The sequence below is a fragment of the Epinephelus moara genome, chromosome 4 (genome assembly GCF_006386435.1).
Source record: "Epinephelus moara isolate mb chromosome 4, YSFRI_EMoa_1.0, whole genome shotgun sequence".
NCBI lineage: Eukaryota > Metazoa > Chordata > Actinopteri > Perciformes > Serranidae > Epinephelus > Epinephelus moara.
The window spans coordinates 20,359,969-20,379,620 of record NC_065509.1 but is presented as its reverse complement, the minus strand read 5'-3'; the positions used below and the strand labels follow the sequence as shown (position 1 = coordinate 20,379,620).

Sequence of the window (19,652 nt, the reverse complement as noted above, 5' to 3'; positions counted from 1 at the left end):
GAAGACTAGAAAAGGATAACAGTGGACGAGTAAAACCAGAGGGAGGCAGCAAAGCAACTTAAAGGATGCCAGCTGCAGTAAAACTCCAACGAAGAAGAGCAGTGTGTGGTTTCCTCCCTGCCGGTAGGGGGCGCTGTGTCATCTGAAGGTTGTCCCAGTAAAGCTGTTTGCACTTCCGGTTCCTAGAGGTACGGAGCCGCAACATCAACAGCCACATACAGATTCAGTTAACAGTATAAAACTCCTAACATTTAAAGCGGTAAGATTTTGGTTAGGTGTAATTGATATTGACAATATTACAAAGTAAATGCATCGATGTGTCGGGTCAGATCCGGGTTCTCCTGAGCATCAACGGCATCTAAAGCTAGCGTTAGCAAGAAGCTAACATTAGCTTAACGTTACACTGGCTCGATTACTGCGCTTGTTCGGGGTTTAAAACACGATAAATCATTTTTTGTGTGTATTTATTTCGACTGGTAATCATTCATATGAATAGGTTGTCAGAGTAAACATCAAGCCAGCTATATTAGGCCACTTTAAAGTTAGCTGGCTACATGTACAACATAGCATAGCTGCCTTATTCATACTGATGAACTGTCTGACTCTAACGGTCCTCCATATTCTTTATTAGTAACTTTCTGCTTCTCTGTTTGTTTCAGGAGTCTGAGGATGTCGGGACAGAAGCGTCCTGCTGACCCCAGCGGCCCCTCGTCCTCCGGTGCGCCCCCGGAGAAGCGGAGGGAGAGGGAAGGAGAGGACGGGGGTCCCGGTGTCAGCGCTGCCGCTGCGGGGAGCACCGCGGTGGAGACAGTCATCAAACTGGGAGGAGTGTCCAACTCAGTGAGGCCCCTTTTATTATCCATTACTGCCAGTATATGTGTTCACAAGTGTCACCTCGGAAGTGTAAAGGCTGGGTGTTCTTTGGCTGCCTTTTTCTGTTTGCACTCATGTTTGCATAATTTATTTTTCAGGAAGAACAAGACATCAAAGCTCTCCAGGCTAAGAACCGAAAGTTGGGAGAATCTCTCGATCAAAGACAGGTAACTTAACATGCATAAGTCTTTATACACACACGCACACACTCAGAAGAAGCTGCACTTATGTACTCTCTTGTGTGGAGAGGTTCATCTCTTGGCTTGGTTGATCTGCAGGTGATTGAGGATGAATTGCGAGAACGAATTGAACGTCTAGAGACTCGCCAGGCCACTGATGATGCCAGTCTGCTGATCCTCAATAGATACTGGAACCAGGTAAACAAGTTCAGACAGGGAAAAAAGAGCAAAAATAACTTGCTCAACATCATCACTTTCCTGTAAAGACCAAAGAGTCGAAATGTGATGCCCTTCTCTTTCTTTTAGTTTGACGAAAACATTAAGCTGACCATCAGGCGTTACGATCAGGCAAGCAGCGAACCTGAGAAATCTCAGGCAGGGGAGGCACGGAGCCTGAAGCCAGAAACTCCAGAACCTGATGGCGACTCCAACCAGGAGCGGGCCAAGGACAGAGGTAAAGATGGAGCTGACATGGGATCGTGACTTTGAAAGCAGTAACATGTCGCAATTTGAGTAACGAAACAAACATCAAAACCATAACCCTCTTTCCTGCTGTTGTCACTCAGGCCACCAGGGAGAGACCAACAACTCCTTCCTCGCCACACTGGCGAGCAGCAGCAGTGAAGAGATGGAGGCTGAGCTTCAGGAGAGGGTTGAGTCAAGCCAGAAGCAGGCAAGTCATGTGATGGAGATCTATGAGAGTCTGAAGAAAACCGTGGACCAACTGAAGGCAGAGCTGGACAGTGGAACAGGTGAGATGAATCATGGGGAAGTTTTGGTAGAGGAAGACTGGAAGAAAAATGATTCAGGAGGTTCATCAAGCCTATTAACATGTTTACACCCGTGCTTTTCTTTCCAGAGGGCACTCTATGGCAGGCAGCTTCCAAACTGAACGCCCTCCTGACCAGTGAAAATGAGCGGCTGCAGCAGCTGACTGAGGACCTCAAGCAAAAGCACAGTCACATGACAAGCGAGGTAGCAATCATGCACTCTTCCCTATTTAGTGTTGCAGTATGTTCCTCCTCAGGTTGAGTTGAGCTTACAGGGATAGTTCAGAATTTTTTAAGTGGTTTTGTATGAGATACCTCTCCATAGCCTGTGTATTACCTACAGTTTGGAAAAGCAAACAAGTGCTGCCATGGTAGCTGAGCAATGCGCTGCTTTGTAAGGGGGCAGGAGCAAACTGTATTTTAGTCACCTAAAAAGTGACCCATCTAAATAAGACTACATCACTTTAAGTGTACACTGTATTTAGAATATGTTCACTGTTCTACCTTGCCGTCAGACAGCCCTTTGCAACAAGAAACTGAGCTGAAACTGGAACTTACCTGTGCTCTGCTCAAAGCCACAAGACTCCTTTGAAAAAGCAGTAATTTCACATCTCAGAACATGGTAGTTGCTGGTCTACCACTGCCCCAATTGGTCAGTTTGTGCTTTTTTGAGACTTAAGTGAAACTAAACTAACCCTTTGAAACACCAAAGTCATACAACAGCACAAACAAACTAACCGATAGAGGCAGTGGTAGACCAGCAACTGCCGTACGCTGCAACATTAAATTACTGTTTTGTCAATGGAGTCTGGTGGCTTTGAGGAGAGCATAGATGACAGCTTTAGTTAACCATTGGACAGCACTGTCTGCGTCAAGGCAAAGTGATGAAAATATTCTAAATGTAGCTTACACTTACACTGAAATTGATTTTATTAGATGGCTTAGATATGTCTTGCTGCTGCCCCCGTCCACAGCAGTACATAACGCAGCTTCCGTTGCAGTACTCCCAGCTTTTTCTCCAAACTGGGAGTGTGTTGATCGCAATCTACTATAGGTAATACACTGAATATTAATATGTTTAAAAAAAAATCTGAACCTTTAACAGTTACAAAAATGCTTGTAAAATTCTTGAAAATTGCTGCGACTGCTACATTCAATGGTAAACCTGTCTTTAAGCCTGTTTTACCACAATGCAGGGCATTCATTTGTAACAGAGTTCAGGCACTTTGAATCTTTTAGTTCTGAATTGGTCTAAATACATGATAGTTTTAAGTATCTGTAAAGTCAGTGATCAAGCACATTGTTAATTTTTTACTCTTTATCCTCTAGTAACAGGTGCTTTGTTGCAGAAAATATCTTAGCAGAGCGCTAACGTAAGGGTGTCCCGCCGTCCCAAGGACAGAGGAAAGGGGGGTGATGGTCAGGGATGATAACATTTTTGGGATGGTCACTGGGAGGAACATAGACCTTGCCTAAAAAAAATTCAAATGCGATTAAACCATAACAGTAGTCTCTGACAAAGTTTCATTGTGGCATTGAGAGAGAGCAAAATTCACACACTGACACACACATAGCGAGAAGGTGAACCATGGCTGTCGGGCACTTACAATGCTGTCTGAAGCAGGGATGGGATTTTGAAAGAAATAGAATCACAAATTTTACAGATATTATGATAATAAAAAAAAAGTTGGTTTATGAATTGAATGTAGGTGATATGAATAAATCAACAGATATGAACATGTAACAATTGCTTTTTATAAAATGTGAGCTCATTTAAAATGTAATAATTTCCATTGTGTTTCATTTATTCCACGAATCACTTTTGATTATGGAAATGGTTTTAATGTAGAAAAACAGTCATTTTATAGTTGGGATGGTCAACATTTACTTCAGGATGGTTTAAATTTTATTTCAAGATGGTTTAGACCAAAGGTTAAAAAAAGTTTAGAGTCCTGATCATAGGAAGGATTGTTTCTATTAGCTCATGTGTGTGTGGTCTGACGTCTCTGTTCTCCTGTCTTGTCCAGTCCCGGGGGCTGGGTCGTGCAGCTAACAAAGCAGACCAGCGTGTCAGCGAGCTGCAGGTTCTGATTGAGGAGCTCCAGTGGGACATGGAGAAGATCCGCCGCCGAGAGAACAGACTGAATGCACACCTGAGCGAGATACTGGAGAGGGTGAGGATGTGTTCTCTCTGTCTGTCTGTGTGTCAGACTGTGACAAATGTTCTGATGTCTATAATGAAGTGAAGTATGCTTTAACACCCCCTGTAATGCCTCCCAGGTGAACAGCAAAGGTTATAAGGTGTGTGGGGAGGCCAGCAGCGTTTGTGGGACCATCACTATTAACAAGAGAAAGGTAGGAATTGTATTTCATGATTTTGATAATTGACAGAGGTGTGAAGTTCTTGATTTGCAGTTTTTCTTTCCACACCTGGCATTTCATACTTGTTGACATTAGGTCTGTACATAATGTCTTTATTTTGCATTTGACGCTTCTATGAAGGTTTTCAACTGAGGCTGTGAATGTCTGTTGTCATATTTTATGATGATCACCCTAAAAGAATACTCAGAAATCTACTATATAGATGAATAAACTGAGTTATCAAATTAGATGAGTTAGTCTTTTTTATTAACTCTGTGTCTTTGATGGATAAATGTAATTTATTGTGCTGTTAGATTACTGTTAGACCGCCCAGTGAATACAGGTGTGTGCTGCCTATGTGTGAGGCAAGTGGGAGAGCAAACAGTATTTTGACCACGGTGGACATGTTGGTTTTTAAAGGCTAAATGCCAACAAATATAGATTGAAGCAGAATATTTCATTAGATCAAAAAAAAACCAAACATAAAAATGTTGTCAATTTTGGAAATGATTACATCTATCTTTTTATTAAAGATGTTTGGATCTATGAGTCAGAAAACAATCCTACACAGCCACTAGAATCTGGTTCTTCAAATACTATAATACTAATAATATTATTGCAGTCTAATATTTATCTACTGTGCAGAAATACTGGTTTGAACTGAATAAACAGACATGCCACAAAAACTGTGCAGCATTCAACTGCTGATTTAGAATTTGCATATTAATGTTGTGAATGAAGCCATGAAGCTTTAAAAACTTTTCGGCAGAGCCCAAGTTGACACCGTTTTTCTTCTCTCCTGTCAAGTTTGAAGAAATGAACAGTGATATGGAGGAGAACAGGGAGCTGGCAGACAACCGTCTGATTGAACTGCAGAAGCTGCAGCAGGACCTGCAGAGCGTTCACCAGGAGAACAACAACATGAAGGTTGACTTTTATCTGAAAATGACCCATTAATGCATTACAGTTTTTGATGAATTATGATCACAAACCCATTTCAAAAGTAATAAAGCTGCTAAGATCTCAACACTCGCATTACTTTAGTTTACTTTAATTTACTGTTTTAATGAATACAAAAACATCTTTCTGCATCAGTTAAAATCCTTACCTAGAAATCTCCCTGATGAACCCTAAGTTTCTAAAAAAAAAAAAAAAAAAAGCTATACATTTAGTATTTTGCTGTATTGAATATTTATTCCATGTCTCTTTGTCTCTCTTTCCTTCTTCTCTCTTCCCATCAGGCGGAGCTGCTGAGCCGAGCAGAAGGCATGGTGAAAGAGACTTCCGAGTATCGCTGTCTGCAGTCGCAGTTTTCTGTCCTCTACAACGAGTCTCTGATCCTCAAGGCTCAATTAGATGAGACGCGCGCTCGTCTTAACACGACCAGGACGGCGAGACTTCGACAGCTGGAGCACATGGAGGTCAGTGTGTGTGTGAGTGTGTGTGTCAGTATATATTTATGTGACCTTTCGTCCCTCCCTTACTGTCATCCCCTCTGTGTGCAGAATGATGAGGTGGCTCTGCAGAGGAAGGTTCGCACAGAGGTGTTTCAGCTAGAGGACACACTGGCTCAGGTCAGGAAGGAGTACGAGATGTTGCGGATCGAATTTGAGCAGACTCTTGCTGCCAACGAGCAAGCAGGTAACTAACAGAATTGGTTTGCATGGTAAATTAAGCGCATGAATTGTGATGAAAATACAGCAGAACTAAGATTCACATCAGCTCCTTGCAGACAAACTAACTAGGTCCGGATCTCTACTCTCTTTTCACCACTCTTCATCTCTTGCTTTCTGATTTTTTGCTCCTTCCCTCAGGTCCTATCAACAGGGAGATGCGTCACCTGATTAGCACGCTGCAAACCCACAACCAGCAGATGAAGGGAGAGGTGGTGAAATACAAGATCAGACTGAGAGAGACACAAGCTGAGCTCAACCAGGTAATAAAATAGGTCACTTTTATGGTACCATATCTGATGGGTATAAAGCAGAGCCCAACAGCACACATTTATGTGTTGCCTGCCTCTTTAGGTGCGCGCTTCAAAGGGCAACGCCATCCTCCAGTCCCAGTCCAGCACAGAGATGGACGTGAAGGATGAGACAACCTCTCCCTCAACCCCAGCCATCTCTGGGGAACCTGTGGTCAAAACAGAGCCTGACAACGGCTCCTCCACACCCAGCAGCACTGGTAACTAACACCTAGTTGACTTATTTTTAATTTAAATTACTGATTTCACTTTATTCTTATGATACACATTAAGACATATTGGGACTGCCCTGGTCTCTACTTCACTGTGTTGAATTTTCTTTCCGTAGGAGCCTCGGTGAAAACAGAGCCCGGAATGGAACCAGAGGCAACCGTAAAGGAGGAGGAGAAAGAGGAGAAGAAAGAGAAGGAGGAAAAGAAAGAAAAGGACATTGTAAAGAAAGAGGAGAAAGACAGAGAGCGGGAGAAAGAGAAGGAAAAGGAGAGAGAGAGGCCGACCCGCAGCGGTGGAAGCAGCGGTTTGATAAAAGAAGAAAAAGAGAAGCCGGGGAGCAGCAGCCAACCTGAGGAGTCAGCCGGGGAGCGCCTGTCTATGGTCGGAGGGTCAAAGAGGAAGGAGATGGAGCAGCTGAAGATCGTCCGGGCGGAACTCAAGTAAGTCGCATGTGTGGGAGGTTTTTTTTACATACATTTTTTAAACTGCCAAAAAGATGAGGGAAAAGTGTGGCCTGGTTGCATCCATGATTTTCCCAAGCCACTTGAGATTAAACCACGCCAACTTCTGCATGACAAAAGCCTCGGCATGCTCAAGGTTATCTCAAAGTGAGACAAGCATTAGCTAGCTGGCATACCTTGCGTGTTGCTCCACTTCACTTCCTGCTGCTATGAGACTAAAAAGCCAAAAGGTTTGCTGATGGGTGGGGAGCTGGGGGGCAGTCCAGGTTCAGACCTTTCTAGTGCTGGCTGACTTTGAGTGGGTACAGGCACTGAAGATCCACCTCTGCAAAATATGACAGCTACAGTAGCTTGGAAAATAGGGATATGAGTAGTTAATGGCTGTAGCAGCTCCAATGCGGCCAGCAACCTTAAGTAAGAACAGATAAACACGGGAGGAATACACATGTAAACAAGACACCTAGATACATACAGGAGGTAGAGGGGCATAGCAAACCGATGTCCTGCCTCTGAGGAGAGGATGAGAAGGTCTCAATGGTTTTTGGCAAGTGGTTCAAAGCCACTGATGACCTCAAGAGGTGCCGTTTCACAGGAAGCACATCTTTGAGCCAGCAGCACCTGACTCGCTGCATGCCACAGCGGTAGGTTGGCAGCCAGTCATTGGACCTTGGCGTCCGGCAGCCTGCTTTCGTAATGCGGCAGTGGGAGTGGTTTCATCTGAAGTGGTTAGAAACAACAAGAGATGTGGCCTGGTGGTCAATGACACTGTCAGCAACCATTCATTCATGCTGGATCATTAAATAATCTGTTAATGTGTAAAGAAATACAAATACACAAACTAAAAATGCACTCAAAGAATTTATAGAAGTAAAAATATTGTCACATCTACTGTCAAAATATCAGGGATGTTTTGTCTCTTTCACCCACACATAGCTAGTAATAAGGTGAGGACGTTGTCTGCGTGGTGTTTCTCTCTTTGAGACTTGTAAGACTTGATTTAAATATATCTGCTTTGCCTATTGGCAGACAAAATATGTCATGTTGATTTTCTTTAAAACTACATATGTCATGATATACGTGACGCATCACAGTTGCAGAGGAGGATGGTTGAAACAATGTTCATTTTCAACCCCTTGTGTTTTTTTTTTCTGAATATGTGCTGTTGTTCATGTTGATGCTTTTGTTTCTGTGGGTCAGCGTCAGGCTGTAGCGTCCAATAAAAATGCGTACTATTCTTCTCACCAACAAAACACTTTGGAAAGAAATTACCAGTCATATGATTCTGTGAATCGCCAGCAGGGGCTCACATGGTATAGTGGACTCTTGACTCAATAGTCTCAATACATGGCAGGTAAACAATAAGTCACTCAGAAATGGGTGAAAAAGACAAAGAGGTCTTCTCAGAGACAGTGTGCAGAGCCATGATTGATATCTGACCCTTGATGATGGTTTTTATGATGTGAGATGATGGTGATAGTTTTGTTGAAGAGTCTTATCTTGACTGTGCAGGAAAGCCCAGGAGTCCCAGAGGGAGATGAAGCTGCTGCTGGACATGTACCGCTCAGCACCAAAGGAGCAGAGGGACAAAGTCCAGCTCATGGCTGCAGAGAAGAAGTCCAAGTCAGAGGTGATCAACACTGCACATTGTAGAAGATTGTGTTGATATGAAGAAGATTCCATCCTGGGTCCTTTCATTACAATTTCTAAAATTATTTAGGGTTATTTGCGCTGCAGTAGTAGTAGTTGTGGCTGTTCTGTAATAACAATTCTGATTCCAGGGAGAGGAGCTGCGGCAGAGGCTGAGGGAGCTGGAGGAGAGGGAGAGGAGGGAGGGTAAGAAAATGGCCGACGAAGAGGCTCTGAGGAAAATCCGCTCTGTGGAGGAGCAGATCGACATCCTCAACAAGAAGCTCTCTATAGCAAAACAGGTGCGTGAGCCGGTCGTTGTGTTTTTATGCACAAACAAAACCTTTCGCTCTCTGACACTGTCGCCTCGCTCCCTCTGCAGGAGGAGGATGCACTGCTGAGCGAGATGGACGTGACGGGCCAGGCCTTCGAGGACATGCAGGAACAGAACATCCGTCTGATGCAGCAGCTCCGAGAAAAAGACGATGCCAACTTCAAGCTGATGAGCGAGCGGATCAAGTCCAACCAGATCCACAAGCTGCTGAAGGAGGAGAAGGAGGAGCTGGCAGACCAACTGCTAACCTTAAAAACTCAGGTGAGCCACCAGGAAACACTATAAGGTGCAGTCTGCCTAATAATGAGGGTTTGTGCACGCTGGTTTTGTGACATACACACAAATTGCGGTGATAACCACTTAGTTTCTTCGAATGCATGATGAATTATATTCAAACAAAAATGCTTCTAGTACTGATGTGTGTTTTTTTTTTATCTTTGTTGGCTTTCATTTTTTTGGAATGGTGTCCATTTTTCAGGTCGATGCCCAGCTGCAGGTTGTGAGGAAGCTTGAGGAAAAGGAGCGCCTCCTTCAGGGCACCATCAGCACTGCTGAGAGAGAGCTGGCACTCCGAACACAAGCTTTGGACATGAACAAACGCAAGGTAAGAGATAGTTCAGTCATGATGAGCCACAGCTGCAGAGTAAAGTGATTCTAAAAAAGGTAAGCTGCTGTTAAGGAAACTAAACCGTAATGGCATTTAGATATTGTTCCTAAACACACTATATGTTACCATATATCCATAAAGGATAGTACAATATGAGAGGAAATAACATTCCCATTGAGACAACATCTGTCTGTCGTCCTCCAGGCTCAGGAGTCTGCGTTGCTGTCGGAGGAGGTGCGAACTCAGCTGGAGCAGGTTCAGCAGAGGCTCAACCTGGTCAGAGAGGAGGTCATAGAGAACAGTATCTCCAGGGAGAAGGAGTCCTTTAACGCCCGACGAGCACAGGTAACATCATCCACCTATAAACTTGAGCTGTAAGGTTTCAAAAAGGGCATGGAATTAAAGGTCCAGTGTGCAGGACTTAGGGAAATCTAATGGCAGAAATCAAATATAATATTTATAACTATGTTTTAATTAGTTTAAAATCATGTGAAAATAAGAATTTTTGTGTTTTCATTACCTTAGAATGAGACAGTTATATATACGTACGGAGCAGGTCCTCTTCCACAGAGTCCGCCATGTTGTTCTACAGTAGCCCAAAATGGACAATCCAAACACTGGCTCTATCAAGGGTCATTTGCATTTTTGCATTGGCTACCATAGTTCTCTTACATGCTTGGCACATGGCAGAGGATTCAGGCCTGCAACCTTTCCACTAACTACTGCACACTAGACGTCTAAAAGGCAAGACATGGTCCAAACACACACTGACATCCATTAAGGCTGTTTTTGAAGAGTTAAAACATTATTGGTCTATGCTGAGGATAAGCAATGTTTTACCACTTAGGTGTCACTTTTGCCTGCCCCCTGAAAAAATAAATAAATAAATAAACACAAGCAAAATAGTCCTCACTTTTGCAGTTTCAGTCCAAAGTGGCTTTTGTTCTTCGCCTCAGTGGGTGTGCATTGTGCTGCTGGGTAGGCTTGCTGAAAATGAGTTTGTTACTGAGCAGTGGCTCTCACTCGTTCTTCAGTTCAGTGGGTGTGTGACAGCCGCGCTGAACGAGAGCCGGGGTTAGCAGCTCTCGGAAGTTAACGTGGCTCTTGTGCACAACTGCGCATGATCATACAGAAGCAGGACTTTGGATTCACTTCTGCTTAGGAATCGAGTCAACTCGTTAGTCTTTAAGAGACTTGTCGAATGACTCTTTCCTAAAATACACTGCATGTTCTCTAATTACAAACTAGATTTTGTGGATTGAAACACTCTTTGTGTTTTGCTTTTAATTGATGGTGGGACGCTCCAGTATTGCCTGCTACAAAGTACTGCATCTGTCGTCAAAACCGGCTTCTCTGGGGTGCCCACTAGCTCATCTGGTAGATCAGGCGCCCCTTGTACAAAGGCTGTGTCCTTGCCGCAGCGGCCATGGGTTCAATTCCAACCCAAGGCCCTGTGCTGCATGTCAAACCCCCTCTATCTCCCTCTTTCACACTGTATCTGTCCCATTAAATAAAGGCTAAAGGCCCCAAAAATCTCTTTAAAAACCAACTCCTTTTCCTTACAGCTGTTAACTGACTGTGTTTCTGTGTTTCAGGAGGACATCTCCAAACTTAGAGGAAAGATCGAGAAGGCCAAGAAGCCAGCAGAGAAAATCAGCAATGGAGATGATATTCTAAATGAAGAAATCAATGACTATAAGGTAGGTGTTTGTGATATAAAAATATTAAAAACTGCTTTTTTAAAAACACTTTTGCTTCAGAGAAGTTTTCAGGAGTGCAGAATCTGTTATTTAAGTATCATGGACACTGATCGTGGTTTAAGGCTCATGTTTTGAATGGCTCAGACACTATTAAGTTTTTTCTCCTTTGGTAAATTGTATTTTTCATATGAGAATAATTCCTTTTAAAAATGAATGAAACCAAGAGACACCAATATTTAGGTTTCTGTTCTCTACCAAAGTTGTTTGTTGTGTGACAGTTGTATGCATAAGAGCACCTAGATTCACTTCTTGAAATACACGTATGCTGGGAGTAAGATAAGAAGATTTATACCACTCTCATGCCTGTGCGCTAAATATGGAGCTATAGCAAGCAGCTGGTTAGCTTAGCTTAGCACAAAGACTGGAAAGAGAGGATAACAGCTGGCCTGGCTCTGTTTGAAGGTAATAACATCAACCAGCACCTCTACTGTCACTAATAAATACGCTATATCTTGTTTCTTAAATCTGCATGAAAACATAAGAATAAAAATATCAATAAAATGGTTTTTTGTGTACTTTGTTAGCATTTGGACAGAGCCAGGCTAGCTGTTTCCGTCTGTCTCTGGCCTTTGTGCATAGCTAAGCTAGCCTGTAGCTGGTTGTTAACTTTATATTTACCATGAAGAAGAGCAGTATCAGTTTCCTCATCTAACCCCCTAAAAGACAACAAATAAGTGTGACTATCGAGGCTCTGTTTCTCATGTAAGTAAGCTGTTTAACTGAATGAACCAGTCATTTTTGTCACTCTAATTTCCACCAAATGAGACCAGCTGTAAATGTGATCACACTGTTGTAACAGGAACACACAAGGACAATTAAAATTCTGACCAACTGTGCAAACACTCAACATCACACATTAAATGACTTTTGCAAATTTTAGTGTGTGTAGTCAGTGTTTAGATTTCTGCAGCTTTAATTTTTTTGGTCACAAACCTGTAAGTGGTTTCAATGTAATCATGAGGAGTGCTTTGATGCATCCTGCCATACTTAAAGGTTTGTGGGTCAACTGTTCTCTGTACTCTCTGCACTCTGCATGGTCTTGAGCATCAGTCATGGCCACATCGGAGTTATAATCAGCCGTCATATCATGTGATGTGTTCCTGACATCAGTGTTCCTGCTTTAGGACAGTTGAGCTTGAAGATATTTGTGTCCACTCATTACAAACCTCTCCGCTCAGGACCAAATTGGCTTCTCAGTTTACTCTTCAAACCTTTCTCTCCCTCCCTCCCCCAGGCACGCTTAACATGTCCATGCTGCAACTCTCGGGTGAAGGATGCGGTACTGACCAAGTGCTTCCACGTCTTCTGCTTCGAGTGCGTCAAGACCCGCTACGACACACGCCAGAGGAAGTGCCCCAAGTGCAACGCCGCCTTCGGAGCAAACGATTTCCATCGCATATACATCGGCTAAAGCTGCAGTTCCCCGCGCGGACACCTGTGAGGGGAAAGGGTTGACAAGATGAGCAAACATAACTACATGAGTACAAACAGTGCTGGGAGCAAGACTCACCGCTGCGCTCACACACTGTACCTCCAGTGCTCCTGTGTGTACAGGATACCATGAGTGTGACCTCTACCGATGATTCCAGTCTTGAAGAGTGGCAGCGACGCTCTGAACTGAACGCTTTACATTTTTTAACAATGACTGAGTCCAGCTTGTGCTTCAGAGTGTATCAGATACTGGTGCAGGAAGAATGTAAAGAGTTTGCATCACAGACTTGAGTTTTGTGGTGTGTGTGCGTGCGTGTGTGTGTGTGAGAACAGGCAATTACACATCCAGTATACAAAGAAAAATATTAGTTCAGTGAGAACACAAAGTGTAGTGAGTGTTTGTGTACATAAAGTGTCATTATTGTTTTTTTTTATTTTAAAACTTCTTGGTCCAAACTGTTCCTAAATGTGTACAGTCAGACTTGATGCTGTGTAATTGCTATTCTGTTAGTTATTAAACTGAAATCTGAACTGTCCAGCTTCTGTTTCCGCTTCATTATGTTTCCAAACCCTGTGAATAATCTTAACATTTGACCTGGAGCATTAAACCACAAGTCCCAGTGTGCAAATCTCTCTTTATCCGTGTGCAGAGCGCCTTCCTCCACCCCTCCTCCTCTTCCTCCTCCCTGTAGATCTAGACGTGTTTGCAAACTGGAAACTGTCGTTAGAAACGCTGGAAGGAAGGGAGCGCCATGCGGAGACGGCAGCAGGGGAGGTTTTCATAAAAGGTTGTGCAACATAATCCATCGCGGCACTGCATTTGATGCAAGCTCCGAGAGAAAGGACCCCCCAAACTTGACTGGTGTGGAGCTGAGAGCTGAAATAAGAGGCTTTAGGAGACTCGTGGTGTGGTGTGGTCAGCTCAACGTCACCGCGTTTGTGCGTTTTTCTTTTTACGCGCAAAGCTGCAAGAGGAAAAACTTCAGCAGACATTCCTGCACTATATCTTTTTTTTAATCACTTTCTGCTTTGCTCAGATAGACGGTGATTTATCCAGAGAGCTGCTGGATCTTAAGCCTTTAACAGTTTCTTACCAAATATAGCCACTGTTAATGCTGGAGTGTCCTTGACGGAGCTGAGCGGTCCTAAATTAGACATTTGCAGCACTGCCAAAGTTTATAATTAAATTTTCACATCATTTTGAGGCGTTAGGGTGTTTTTTTAACTAGCACATTTTGTCTGATTTGCAGTTTGGACCAATAGGAATCAGCCTGTGTTGTTTTTGGAAGCTGCGCGGCTGTAAACATAATTTCCTGCCTATTGTGAACTGCAGCGTGTTGGCTTAAAAACGCTCTATAGCCGATGACTGCTCTCAACAGAAGCCATTTTTCTTTGATTTACAGTCACTGAACGCGAGCTGCTCAACCCTCCCATCTGGGCTGCAGCTTTAACCTGTGTACAGATATTTTTTTTTAGCACACTGATCTCAAATTCCCAACAATGGGTTTTTGTGCGTCTGGCTCTGGGCGCGGTGGATGTGCCATGGCTCGGTTTTTCCTCACCAGCCTTGTGTTGGTGCTGGCGTTGGCGGTGGGTTTGGCTGGAGCCGAAGCTGAAGCTAAGCAGGCCAAGCCGACTGGGGAGAACCCACCGGCGGTCACCCTCCGGACTCTGATCACCGGAACCTGCTCGGAGATCCAGCGGTACGCGGAGTCAGTGGTGGGAAGCGGTGTGATCCGGTCAGCTGCTGAGGTACAGAGAGGCGGTGCACCACTGGTTGATATATCCCTGCTGTTTCTCTCCACCAGGAAGTGGCTTTACACTCTCCTCTTTTTCCTATTTTTTACATATCTTACCTGGTGTTTGGTCTAACTTGTTCGCTCTGTCACTATTCTTGATCAATAACTGTGCCTAATCACTAATTTCCAACTCCATCCCTGTCATCTCTCTCCATCCATTTCCTCACCCTTCACACACATTCCTCTCCCCATGCCCCTCAACTTGCTAATCTCCCCCCTGATCCCCTCATCTTCTCTGCCCTCATTTCACATCTTCTTATATCCATGCATCCCCCTCACACACATTCACACACTTTCTTGCCTCCCTGCTTCCACCCGGCTGTGGCTCCCTCTCCCCCAGAGTGCAGTGTTGTTTCTTGAGTCAATGCTTGGTCAGGAGAACGTCTATACAGTGGCCATGGTAAGAAACCTCCTGGGTGTCTCCATCTAGCCTGCCCTGACATGGTCACTGCAACAGAGTCCTCTCATGTGGCTCTGTTTAGCTCATGTCACCTCATAGTTAGTGCAGAGAGTAGGAGCATGGCTGTAGTGAAGCTTTATGTGTGTTAATGTACAGTGGTTCATGCATGAGAGGCCACAATGTAGTCCTGTTTGTGAGCTTGTGGTGGTAAGCACTGTCAAGCTGATAAGTAGGCTGCAAAATATAGGGTGTGTACATGATCCTTGGATGAGGAATACTTTTTTAATGAGTCCCTGAAGTTAAATAAAGCCTTACTCTGTGTGTATCTGGTTTTATGTTGTTCTGTTTCCAGTGAGAAATCCCAGTTTAGAATTATGTAATTTAGTTGTGAGGTTAAATTCCCAAGGCAAAAGTTAGACACAAGATCTGCACACTGCACGGACAGCTCCCAGTAACGTAACAGAGCAACGTCTCCTCAAGGTCTTTGACGGGCATCACCTGATAACGTTGCTCTGATAAATTTCCTGGGAGCTGCTCGTACAGTGTGCTAGAGCTTTTGTCTAACTTTTGCCTCCAGTGTGTTTTTGATCCACTTGTAAAAGTTTTTGCATGTTCATGCTCTGCAATATCTTTAAAAGTTAATCAGCTTTAAAAGCATTTACAAGGTTGCATTAAGTAAAATAACAGAACGCCCACAGAAAGACACTATGCAATTTGCATTTATTTAAAATCTTATTTGTTTAAGATAACAGAGCGGAAAATTATATCACTCTTTATGGGCTGCATCGCTCCCTCAAAAAAAAAAAAAAAAGTCTGTGGCTACACCACTGCCTTCAGCATTAAATCTAATCAGTCATCACTAAAATATTTAAGTATACAATTGGTTGTGAAATTGTGCGTTATAACACCAAACAGATCAGTAAATGATTAAGTGTGTTCCAAATGATAAACGCATGCTGACATGGAGTGACAGATGCTCGACTCTTGCTCTGACATACTGGACAGTCCCCACGTATGTGCAACAGGTGCAGATAAGATACTTGTCCAACTTACTGGGCTACCCTTGACCTTGCTTGACGAGGCTACGCTGTGTGTGTGTGTGAGTGCAGTGTGTGTGTGGTGTGATTTTGGGGGGTGGTGAGCAGAGGCTGTACAGGAATAGAGAGAGCACGGTCCAGCTGTCACTCGCATGCACAGCTGTTTGTCCAAGTCAACAATACAGCACTTCTTCTGTCTTAAGGTGTAGCACTTGCAGTCCATAAGAGTTCTCTATGAATGTAATCATACCTGAATGATAAATTACACTGCATCTGCCTGTGCATCGAAGCCATGAGAGTGAGTCTTGGTAGGCTGTGTTTCTGTAAACAGATCTGTATCTGTGCATGATTATTAATATGATCAGAATGCTGCCTTTCCTCATTGTTACCTTTTGTATAATAACAAAGCAAGACATGTCTCCACCCTCCCCCACAGTTTTTTGAGATGGTGATCCGATTCCTCGCTGAAGGAGCTGCCAGCGGCCTGAACGTCATCGCTGTTTACGTCACAGAGATTCTCAGGGTCACAGGATTCGATGGTGGGTAGCAGGATGGCCCATGTTTATTCAGGCTTGGCTGCATGCTCCACTTTTTCCTCCCTGTACGCTGCAAATTGCCTGGCGGTGTAAGAGAGGATCTGTGGCAATGAAAGTTTGAAGTGAAACTATGCAGGCCTGCCCTCCCTCAGGCAATTTGTCTGCCACTCCCTTTTTATGTGTTAATGTGTACTCCCGTTGCTCCCCGAGTGACAGACAAGTTTTTTCAAGCTTTATTCTTGATGAAAATAAGCCTGAACTGGATCTCCTCCCTCCACAGTTGCACACAGATTGCCCCGCTTCACTCCAGAAGGCGTGACCGCCATCGCCCAGTGGGGTCTGGTGGCTCTCATTGGCTACTGGGTGCTGACCATCATTCTCCGTCTGTTGATTGGCGTGTTGAGGCGGGTGTTCTGGGTTGTGAAAACCGTCTTGGCGCTCTGGCTTTTCGGACTCATCGTGACTGACAAGCATGCCACGGCGGACATCACGGCAGTTCGACTGGGAGGCCTGGTGCTGGGATGCGTCGTGTTGACTCTGCTCACTTCCTGCTCCGAGAATGCTTGTGCAGTGGAGCACCGGCTGAGCTCCCTCGAGGGTCGGGTGAAGGCAGTAGAGAAGAGGAAAGGGGAGTAGTGGCCGCAGATGGGTGGAGGGAAAGGAGTTAAGATGGACAAAGGTGATGGTAATGTTGGATAAGAAAACAGAAGCATTGACGGTTTCTATGTGTGTGTCAATCTGTTATGGGAAATAAAGTAATCTCTGGGATTTTTAATCAGAAATGCTCTTTGTTTGCCTTGAAGAAATGCCAAAAATAATGAAAGCACATGAAATATTTTTACTGTAATAAATAACTAAGCACTGACACACAAAGATAGTGAAAGGCTGCAACAGCAAGACCAGTGTGCACAGAGGAGTGGATAATTCTGTCCTCTGTCTGTATTCTCTTTATCATCATTGCGTAAAAATAAAAATCAAGGCAAATTTTCACATAATAATTCAATTAAAACAAGACAGAGTTTACAGCCATGCTAATGTCAGCATGCCAACATCCTCACAATGACAAAGCTGACATGCTGATGTTTAGCAGGCTAGGATTACCATGTTCACTATCTTAGTTAAGCGTTAAGCACTAAACAAAAATTACAGCTGGGGCTGATGGGAATGTTATGAGGTCTGTGGGTGGTTGGCAGGCCCCCAGGAAGTGTACTGGGCTTTGATGCCAATTTGACACAGTGGACAAATCATTTAACTACAACCTCTGGGTCCGTCACGTGATGCAATTAGGTGCAAAAATACATTGTGAAAGAGACCTCTGTAAATCAGTGGATGATGTTTTTTGGAGCAGAACACCCACTGCAGAATTACTAGTTTCACAATCAGGATTTGATCCGGTTGGATACGATTTCACAAGTCTAGAGGAGCCGCACAATTAAATCATTGTTAGTGGAGGACTAAACCTGAGCTGGTGAAGTACGCTTGCTCTGTGGGCCCAATGATGCAGAAGATCCCGGTGATATGACACCCTGGGAGTCAAACGTCTCTGGTTTCATGTGCCACTGAACAGCTTTCACCTCCAATGCTGTATCCAGTTCTCTTTCTATATCCAGGGTGTTTGGTCATAAACCAAAGTACCAGACAAATCCATTTTTTATATTATTTTTTGGCTGTTTGCCTTTATTTGACAGGGCAGTACTAAAGTCTGAAAGGGGGGGAGGGGATGACATGTGGCAAAGGGCTGCAGGCTGCAGGCAAGGAGATTGCCTTTGCACAGGGAACGCCTGCTCTACCCACTGAGCTACTGGACGCACCACAAATCCAAAATGTGATCTGACGGTGGCCTTAGCTAAAAAGTCAGGAGAAAAGTCTTAAGAGCACTCTTTATTGATACCTGTGTCAGGGCAAGCCTTCCCATAGTTGCTGAGATAATTTACTGAGAGCCAAAGTGGTCGACCGACAAACAGACGTGTGGGTGGAAAGTATTTTAGAGCTGCTTAATCAGGAAACTGGAATAAACCGGTATAAAGCAGTCATGGTTTGATGTCTCACTTCTAACTCACCACAACCAACTTAGTATCTTCAACCCAGACTGACCCCCGTGCCTGTTTACGGCCGCTTAAGTCCCTTTGCCTGCTGCTCAGTCAGCTGGAAACATTTTTGATCCTCCAGGTTCGCACCAACCATCTTCCTCCCCACTGCCACTCCAGCCGAGTGGAACAACCTGACCTCAGAGCCAGAGTTATCATTCCTGCTTGCTCACCCCGCAGCAGTAACACTCACTTCCCTCCTACGCTTCGCTGTGGTGGAGCGCCAAGTGGGCCAGATATGAATCCACAGTGTCACCATCTCCCTGCATCATCACTGAGACAAAGATGGAGAGTGATGATAATCTGATTTTAGACCTAAATGCAACCATAAAATGACTGATTATAATCTTAGTGTAAAAATAAAATGCCTTATATGAGAAGATTACACAGATGTTTATGTAAATGGAGCCTTTGACTTGTAAGCTGCTTTGATTAATATTTTTATAACAATGGATCAAATGACTGTGTGTAATGTAAAAGGTGTCAAATCACAGAGAATTGCAACCTTACTGCAGTTCATCCCAGCTACACGGAGCTGTAAAGCCTCTTTCAGCTAACTGTTTTTGTTTTCTGGCCAGCAACTTGACCGTTTAGGTTAACTCTCACTGCGTCATTTTCAGCTGCAGCACTCATCTATTTTAAATAAAAGAGCTCTAAAAAGCCTTATAGCAAACAAACAAACAAACAAACTTAGCAACGAGGTGGTGAAAATTAGTTGGGTTCCATCAAAATGTAGAGTAAGTTTTAACCAAATTCTCAGAAAATCAGCAAAACAAAATGTGAATTTATTTGCTTTTCATCCTCTACTGTTATGTGAATATTGGGTTTATTAAGATAAGCAGTAGATGGCACTAATTCTCCAGTCAGGTGCCACTGCAGGGGAGGGCGCAACAAGATGACATAAATAAAAGAAGCAATGGATATTAATAACGGAGAGAACACCGGAAAATGGACATAGCTCTGTGCTCTTGGAAGACTTCGGCCAACTTAAGCATGTTTAAAAGCCTCCAGTGACGACAGAGAGCGCTTACAGTAGCCTGTGCAATGATGGTGCGTCATGACTGTACGCATCATTTATTTGCTGACTCTATCTCCATTGCAAATAGCCGCATTTACCTTTTATCCATAGATCAACTTTTGTGTAAAAAACTTTTTTGTGGTATTTCAAGATTTTTGGAATTTTTGGAACATATA

General features: G+C 43.8%; 2 protein-coding genes across 3 annotated transcripts; both read left to right on the top strand.

The window, feature by feature from the left end:
- Positions 1–137: 137 nt before the first annotated feature.
- rnf20 (ring finger protein 20, E3 ubiquitin protein ligase) lies at positions 138–13,135 on the top strand. Its single transcript, XM_050041889.1, has 22 exons — positions 138–259; positions 660–840; positions 972–1,040; positions 1,152–1,250; positions 1,359–1,506; positions 1,619–1,804; positions 1,912–2,027; positions 3,850–3,996; positions 4,103–4,177; positions 4,991–5,110; positions 5,425–5,604; positions 5,689–5,824; positions 5,998–6,119; positions 6,211–6,367; positions 6,496–6,820; positions 8,351–8,468; positions 8,620–8,769; positions 8,850–9,062; positions 9,280–9,405; positions 9,613–9,753; positions 11,004–11,108; positions 12,403–13,135. The coding sequence occupies exons 2-22, from the start codon at positions 670–672 to the stop codon at positions 12,577–12,579; spliced, it is 3,081 nt and encodes a 1,026-aa protein (XP_049897846.1). The 5' UTR covers positions 138–259; positions 660–669; the 3' UTR covers positions 12,580–13,135.
- Positions 13,136–13,280: 145 nt separating this feature from the next.
- On the top strand, positions 13,281–17,153 carry si:dkey-74k8.3 (transmembrane protein 109). 2 transcript variants are annotated; one of them, XM_050041891.1, is made up of 4 exons: positions 13,281–14,351; positions 14,739–14,798; positions 16,272–16,374; positions 16,652–17,153. In XM_050041891.1, the coding sequence occupies exons 1-4, from the start codon at positions 14,100–14,102 to the stop codon at positions 17,005–17,007; spliced, it is 771 nt and encodes a 256-aa protein (XP_049897848.1). In that variant the 5' UTR covers positions 13,281–14,099; the 3' UTR covers positions 17,008–17,153. The 2 variants fall into 2 exon arrangements, with proteins under 2 accessions (XP_049897848.1, XP_049897849.1); XM_050041892.1 differs by lacking the exon at positions 14,739–14,798 and having other exon boundaries at positions 13,286–14,351.
- The last annotated feature ends 2,499 nt before the right edge of the window (positions 17,154–19,652 follow it).